Source organism: Etheostoma spectabile, chromosome 2 (assembly GCF_008692095.1).
Source record: "Etheostoma spectabile isolate EspeVRDwgs_2016 chromosome 2, UIUC_Espe_1.0, whole genome shotgun sequence".
Lineage (NCBI taxonomy): Eukaryota > Metazoa > Chordata > Actinopteri > Perciformes > Percidae > Etheostoma > Etheostoma spectabile.
Window position 1 is genome coordinate 18,243,574 of NC_045734.1, and position 7,937 is coordinate 18,251,510.

The window sequence follows — 7,937 nt, forward strand, 5'->3', positions numbered from 1 at the left end:
TGTATATTTTGTGTGCTGCTGTAACTTCTGTAAAAAACTGTAATTTCCCGTTTTTCGGGATCAATAAATATCTATCTATCTATCTAGCCATCTATCTATATAGAGGTTCACTCCGCGATGCAGTGGGCCCAGGTTAGACTCCGGCCTGTGGCCCTTTGCTGCATGTCATGTCCCCCTCTCTCTCTAAAATGCCCCAAAAAATAATCTTTAAAAAAACACAGCTGCTATTGCATTGTAATATGTGACAGTACTGAGAGCATGATTTAAGCAGTTTTATCATTACCTGCATCAGCCCTTAGGTGTCAAAGCACCCCCTGCCTGCTCTCAGTGTCTTTCCAGCCCTGCATGATCTGGAGATGATGGCAGCAATGAGCGCTGGATCAAGTCCTTTCTGACGAGCCACGTTTTGGATGATGGATTTGTAGTTGTTCATTTCTAACAGATCAGTCTCTGCCATGGCGTATGATGCCTTTATACCTTTTAAAAGTATTTATGGAGAGAATAGGAATACGGCCTCAGGCTTGTCACTCTATTGATATAGTTACACTGTATCATCTATATATAGGCCTATACTATAGATGTATAAACAATAAATCAATTTACCTGAGTATTTCAGCTTGTCCTGCTGAGCTGTTTGCGTTGAAGCACCAGTAGTTTCCACAATCATGATGTCGCCATAATCTACAAATGTTTATTAGATTATATTTTATCAACACATTTGTACATCAACATGATCACACATCATTAGGACCTAAAGTCGACTGAATCATCCAAATTCAATCACTTACTGGAAACAGATGTCAGCAGTTCTGTGTCCTTGGCTGAAAATATACAAAGACAAAATGTAGCACTGAAACTGGAAGGCTGTATTGATATTGTTATGAGCATCATTTGGGTGACACAGTCAGTACAGGAACAAATCCCCTAAAGGGCTTCAGTTTTTCAGTTACCCATACCTGAGGTAGAACAAAACACTACAATGTTTTTTTTAAATATAATTTTGTTGTTTGTTTGTTGTAACGTTCATGAAATGGATGGGCGTAACAAAAAAAGTAAACAGCAAAAAGTGTTTGTCATTATGCGGACTCTTCCGAAACAGTGCGGAACAAACCACATGCTATAACTTTCACTTTTTGCTTGGTTTTTGCTTACATTTGCACTAACTGCCAACTCACCGGCTCCTCAACCCAACACAAATACAAATACGTGAAGGATTCTTCTGTTAAATTTTTTTAGTTTCCCATTTCTATATAGTGGAGAATACTGTTGCGCACTATGTGGACATGTCCACTAGTGCGCAACAGTATTCTCAATGTACAGTAAAAAGCGTTTTAAGTATGTTTACCTAAAAATAAACTGATACACAAACATCATCAATCTACCGCAGTATCAGTCATGGTAACCCAACAAATATAAATAAACATGAACAGACTAAAAACTAGGTAACAATGGATAACGTTAGTTACTTTGGTAACTCCAGATTCTATTAGTATAGGCTATTGGGTTACCCTCGCGCATGCGCAGGCGTGAAGATTTTCTTTCCCGCCCTAGCGTCCAGTCGGGCCTCAACTACGTCCGCATTTACTGAATAATACAGAGCGGACCCTTGTTCGACTCCAAAACATCAGCTTTTCTTTAACTAATGTTCTAGAGAGCAGGTGGCCCGGACCTTAGAGGGCTACGCCTATACTAATAGAATCTGGAGTTACCAAAGTAACTAACGTTCTTTCGTATAGGCTTCGCCCTCTAAGGGCTACGTATTGGGTTAGGGCGAAGATGTGAGTTCAATGCCACCTGCGGCACAAGGTCCACAGCCGAACATACACCACATTGCCCCAGCAACAATGTACAGAGGCTGTCAGAGTCATTCTTCTGACAAAGCCTGCCCTGCCAATGGCGTGGCCGGAAAGGTTCATGTGGCCCGCAATATGATGCAGTAGTACAATGATTAAGGGGGTTAAGCGTGATTGATCCTGTCGCGCATGCAACGGAGGAAATGATCCCTCGTGCGTGCAACATGATTATGACAATGTATGAGATAACAATGTATGTCTCACAAGAAATACCCCAGGTACGAGGGTGAGACAGCAGAGCAGGGTCATTCAGCACTAGGTGGAAGGAGATTGGAACAATCAAGGATCCGCTTTTTTTTTTTTTTTTTTTTTTTTTTGCACATTCAGCGCGGCATTACGCGTCACGACTGTGGACAAAACCGCATGAGACATGGAAGATTCATACATATCTCGCAGATAAAAGCGGATGAAGGGGCACGGGGAAGCCCAGGAGGCTGCCGGCAAATGTCGGTACTGCCATGCCTTTAATAGAGCCGCAGACGCCGACAGAGCCCTCGTAGAGTGACCCCGAATGTCTTGGGGGGGCTCTACCCTTCCGAGATAAGCTGGGTTAAGCCTCGCACAGCAGTGAGACAGACGCTGTTTTGGAGGGTGATCCTTGGAGTGTTCTCTATAAGCACAAACAGCTGCTGAGTTTCCTGATATTTGCCGTGGAAAATGATTGTGACAGAGGCGCACCGGACACAACGGTGGGAAGCCTCCTCCGCAGTTAGCGTGAGTGGGGGGAAAAAACCCTCGAGGGAAACACCCTTGACAAAAAGAACTAGTTAAAGTCTTCGGTGTGAAGGAGGGATTTGGCTGTAAGGGGCTGCGCTCCCGTCCCCTCTAATGGAGAGGCAGGACGGAGAAACTGACAGTGCACTAATCACTCACTCTTTTGGCGACGTTAGGGCAAGGAGAGTGCTGTCTTAAGCGACAGCATTCTGAGCGAAGCCTGTGTCAAGGGCTCAAAGGGGGGCTTCCCCAGAGCGGAGCACCAGAGCTAGGTCCATTGGGGGGCGAGGGGCGAACAGCGCGGTTTTTGACGCCTAACCCTTCAGGAAACGCTTCACCAGGGGATGCGCAAAAACTGTCCTCTCACCGAAACCTTCGTGACAGGATGAGATGGCTGCTGCGTATGCTTTGACTGTAGATGGAGCCAAATCATTATCCACCAGAGTTTGTAGGTACGTCAGCACGAGAGGTAGGGGACACGATGTGGGGTCTGCGTCCCTCTCTGTGCACCAGCGCTGGAAGGCAGACCAGCGCCCTGCGTAGCCTGCTATGGTAGAGGGGGCTCTGGAGCCCTGGATAGTGCGTACCACGGCGGGGGGCAAGCCTAATCTCTGTAAGCGTTCCCGCTCAGCAACCAGCCCCACAGCCTCTGATTTATCACTGGGGGATGACAGATCGCACCGTTCAGCTGCGATAGTGCGTCTCTCCGCCACGGAATCTGCCAGGGGGGAGCCACCAGCAGCTGAACGAGGGTTGGGAACCAGGACGCGCTCGTGCGCTCCGGTGCCACCAGAACAATTAACAGATCCTCCTCCTGGACGCGCTCCAGGAGGCGAGGGATCAGGGGGACCGGGGGAAAAGCATATAGGAGGGTTTTGGGCCAGGGTTTGTGGGAGAAGGCGTCTACGCCGAGGGGAGGGTTTCCGCGCGGTCAAGGAGAACCACAGTGTGCACTGTGTGTTCTCTCGTGAAGCGAACAGATCCACCTCCGCTTCCCCGAACCTGCTCCATAACGTTTGAACGATAGTGGGGTCAATCTCCACTCGTTGTGGGAGGGCCCCCCCCTCGCATCAGTCGGCTGCCGGTTCAAAATCCCGGGATATATACTGCTTTGAGAGACAGCAGGTGGCTGTGCGCCCACAGCAGGAGGCGTCTGGCTTTTCTAACAGCGGGCTGAGGTATGCCGCCCTGGCGGTTTATGAATGCCGCCGCGTGATGTTGTCCGTCTTACTACAACATGCCCCCCGTCACCACTGGTGTAAAGTGTTCAACACCTTCAACACCGTGGACAGCTCCAGGCAGTTTATGTAGGGAGAGGGGGAGGAGGCCAGGCCCCTCCCACCACCTGTGACTCGCACATTCCCCCCCAGCCAGTGAGGGAGCGTCTGTGTACACCGTCACATATGACGTCACTCTGCCCGGGGAACCCCGGAAGACAGGGTTTGGGGACTCCCAGTATGCCAGGTCTGATTGGAGGAATGAGGGATGGACAGCATTCGCCATTTGTGGCGAATGGGATCGAGCCGCTGGCGGTGAAACCACCTCTGGACTTTCCTCATGTGGAGGAGACCAGGGGGAACCACCGTGTGTGCGCGGACACCTGGCCAAGAGCCGCATAACTGACAGCGCTGACACTGTCGCGCGCGGCCTGAAGCGGGAAACAGAGAAGTCAGGGCTTCCTGCCTCGGTGCTGACAGCCTGGCTCTCAGCTGACGAGCTCATGTCTACGCCCATAAACTACGATTGTGCGGGGACGAGGGCGCTCTTCTTCCAATTTATGGCAAAAAACCAGCGTTTGTAGGTGCTGCAGAACCTCCATAGTGTGCAGCGCCGCCCCGTCCCGAGAGGGGGCTAGAATGAGCAGATCGTACCAGTAAAAGAGGGACTCTGATGCCCCTCTCCGTAGAGGCTGGAGCGCCGTTTCCATGCACTTGGAAAAGTGCGGGGGGCTAGTGAGTATCGAATGGCAGCCGGTTGAACTGGAACGGGCCCCTTGAAGGAGAAGCGCAGGAATTCCTGTGCCTGGGAATGATTTGGATGTGAAAGTAAGCGTCTTTCAGATCCACGGATGTAAACCATCGTTGGGGCGCACACATTCCAACACGTGCCTGATGGTGAGCATGTGGAAGGGGCGCTCCATGACATACCGGTTGAATTTCGACAGGTCGAGGATGGGACGCAGTCCTCCTGACTTTTCGGGGTGAGGAATAGCGAGAGTAAAAACCTCGTTTTCCTCCCCTGGAGGGACGCGGGAAATAGCTCCGCGCCAGCAACCCTTTAACTCTGACGTCATTGCGTTGACTCTGCCAGGGATGACAGTCGTCTCCAACACACCCGCGAAAGGGGGCGGGGGGAGGCGAACTGGAGTGTGTAACCCCGTGTTATCAGCTTTGACATCCACGAGTCCATGTGTGTCAAGCCAATCCATGCCGCGCTGCCATCTGACAGTGGGAGCACATGTCTGAGTGTTGTTCACCGACATGGAAGCAGGGAGCGCAGAGCCATCCCGCCCGGGCGGAGACGAGTGATCGCGTCGCGCCCGCCCATGTAGGGCTTTTTCGAAAGGGCAGTGGCCGGTCGCCGCCGTTGGGGCGGGAGCGGTCACTGGGTTAAACCGACCGCCCCGCCGGCATCGCCGTGGGGAGGTGGGTGGACAAGCGTGTCGTCCCCGTGGAGGACGCTCATTCCGCTGCCTGCGCAGCGGGGAGCCGTGGCGCCCCGCTCGCGGCGACGGCCTGGTGTGTGCTTGTGTGGGGAACAACTGTCATAACAGTGCCCTGTTTAGAGCAAACAGGGACTGTTCGGCTGAGGGGAAACAGCTCTTTAGATGTGAGGGAGTGGCCCTTAAAAGGGCCGTTGTGTTTCCAACTCTCAGCTGAAGAGGGACAGTCGATCCCCACGTCCCGTCATTGCCACCGCCGCTGCTGCTTGCTGGGTGGCTCGGGAGGCGGGTTGGACCAGGTGGGGGCCGCTCTCATGGTCCTCCGGCCTCGTGCAGGTTGACGGCCGTGTGGCATCGTCTGTCGCTGCGGAGGGGGACCGGGTGGGGGCCCCGACGCCGAAGCTTGGGAAGACGCAGCCGCAGCCGATGCTGCGGGGCGCTTCCGCTTGTGACGGTTGTCATGGCGACGGTGGTGCTGTTGAGGAGGAGCCTCCACGAGCCGAGCCTCCGAAGCCGTCTGGGTCCTCGCGCTTGATGGAGATGAGACGTGGCAGTCTGTAGGCGCGGCCCAAATAGTCCATCGGGGGCATGGGACCGTCAGAAGCTCGGTCTAATGTCCGCTGGCAGCTGAGACATGTGGAGCCAGATGTTTCGCTGGGCCACAGTCTGCCAAGCCATCACCTGGACAGCGCCACGTGGACGCCGTGGTCAGGGTAAGGATGGCGGTCATAGCACCCAATCTCCGTGGCAAGCTCCGAGGGGAGGCGCGGGAGTAGTGGCCATCGCGGAGACGGCGGAGGCCAGTAAGGCGATGTTGTTTTGTGCCGCCAGCCCCTGGGCGGCACATTGGTGGGCCCGGTCAGTGACTTGAGCGCACACTTGATCCTGGGGAGAGGGAGGCGTGGGCTTCCGGTGGCCGAAGAAAGTAGCTTTTGGAAGCAAAATGGACGCCAGGCTCCCCTCCAGGGGAGGGACTGAAGGAAAACCTGCGTCCGTATCGCCCTGAACCCGAGTAAACGGGGCATAGCGAGAGACGGGAGCCTTCAGTTTCCCCGGCTGGGAGAAAGCCTCCTCCACAAATGGCCGAAGCTCCGCGAAGCGCGGCCAGAGTGGGGCCCGTGAAGAGGGCGGCTCCTGGGCATAAACATCACCGCTCAAAAGGCCGCGAGCGGGGGCTGGCAGCTCCGCCGGGAGCGCTATGCCTCTAAGCTCCGCCGCCCTCCTTATGATCTCCGGCAGGTCGGCGAAGAGAGCCTTAGCGGTGGAGGCACCCAGGCAGGCCTCGCAACGGGGGTGGAGGTCCGGCGGAAGGATGTAGCCGGTCCGGCAGGAGGGGCAGACACGGGCACCGGCGGAAGGTCTTGAGCTTGACTTCATACTGCGAAGTTGAAGAAAAAGTGGGAGTCGAACAACGGGTCCGCTCTGTATATATGCAGTAAATGCGGACGTAGTTGAGGCCCGAGCTGGACGCTAGGGCGGGAAAGAAAATCTTCACGACTGCGCATGCGCGAAGGGATAAACCCAATAGCGTAGCCCTTAGAGGGCGAAGCCTATACGAAATAGAACAAAAACACTAACAGAACATCATTTACACACTTAAACTAGGACAGGAACCGTTACCTAGTCCCATGATCTTGCACTGCACAACGACACGTCCTTAATTTGCTACAATTTATAAAATAGGCTACACACCACTTACACTTCCATACCTCCAGACGCAGAGTTACAAATGTTTTAGAATAAATATATCTTGTGCTGTCTATTCAAAAAAGCACAGCGGACATGTCCCCATGTGTGAATAAAACCCCAAAAACCAGTGAATCTGTGACTGCATGTTAAACTCACCGAAGCTCTGTCTTTGCGCGTTGCAGTTAATCACCCCCAACGTCTCCAGCGCCACGTCTTTAGCTCCGGACTCGGTATAAGTCGAAACCAGGACATCTGCGATTTCTTGACAAGTTTTGCCTACCAGAAATGCCCTTCTGACCCGCGGCTCTTCCCTGCGGTCCAAGATGGCAGAGATGAAATAATTTAACTGTGTGTCATTTAGGTCCTCCAGCATGTTGAGCAAAGCTCTTGTAACTGTCTTTGGAGGCATCTCTATCACTCAGAGGACAAGACGCACGGCAGCACACCTCAATGGTGGAGTTCAGCTGGAGTAGGAGAGGCTGGGCTGTGCACTGACCAGAGGCTGGCGTATCCAACCGATTGAGTCAGTTCCGTGAATAGAAAAACATAACGGTAATGTCCTTCCGGACTCCGGATTCACCCCCAAACCAATCCCTCTGACATTTTTTGCAAATGTTGTAGCAGTTAATGTTTCGGCTAAATGTTATCCTTCTGCGTGAACTGTGTTGCATATGCGTTACTTTTATAGGATTTTCTTCAACCTGTAGTTTCTTTAAAGTAATTGTTTCTTTGTATGTTTCAGTTTACTACTGGCATGACTGAGCTGCCGTCCAGAATATTCCCTCCTCCTGCATCTGTGCTATAGGAGTTTGTTGTCTCCTTGCAAAGTAGGCTTGTATTTTACTATTTTTATGAATGTGCTAATAATTATTTACAAGACACATACATAACAGGGTGGTCGTGAAACACTAACCCCCGGTAACCTACAGATGGCGCTAATGCCAAAGAAATTATAATTCACCGTATGGCTAGTCTTGCATTACCTATGCGCCACTGAAACACGGGTTAAATAACAAGTC

General features: G+C 52.4%; 2 protein-coding genes across 3 annotated transcripts in view; both read right to left on the reverse strand.

The window, feature by feature from the left end:
• The window catches only part of LOC116706775 (lysozyme g-like), a 1,200-nt gene extending 723 nt beyond the window's left edge, over nucleotides 1-477 (reverse strand). The window contains exon 1 of the mRNA XM_032543784.1: nucleotides 284-477. Within this exon, the coding sequence (XP_032399675.1) occupies nucleotides 284-289 (6 nt within the window). The 5' untranslated portion in view covers nucleotides 290-477. The remainder of the gene's footprint in view (nucleotides 1-283) is intronic.
• The window catches only part of LOC116706765 (lysozyme g), a 10,770-nt gene extending 3,357 nt beyond the window's left edge, over nucleotides 1-7,413 (reverse strand). Inside the window, exons 1-3 of one of the 2 annotated variants that reach the window (XM_032543770.1) lie at nucleotides 7,075-7,413; nucleotides 789-821; nucleotides 642-681 (exon numbers count right to left, since the gene is read on the reverse strand). In XM_032543770.1, the coding sequence (XP_032399661.1) occupies nucleotides 642-681; nucleotides 789-821; nucleotides 7,075-7,327 (326 nt within the window). In that variant the 5' untranslated portion in view covers nucleotides 7,328-7,413. Of the gene's footprint in view, nucleotides 1-603; nucleotides 682-788; nucleotides 822-7,074 lie in introns of both variants that reach the window. The other variant, XM_032543761.1, reaches the window with a different exon arrangement.
• Between the last annotated feature and the right edge of the window lie 524 nt (nucleotides 7,414-7,937).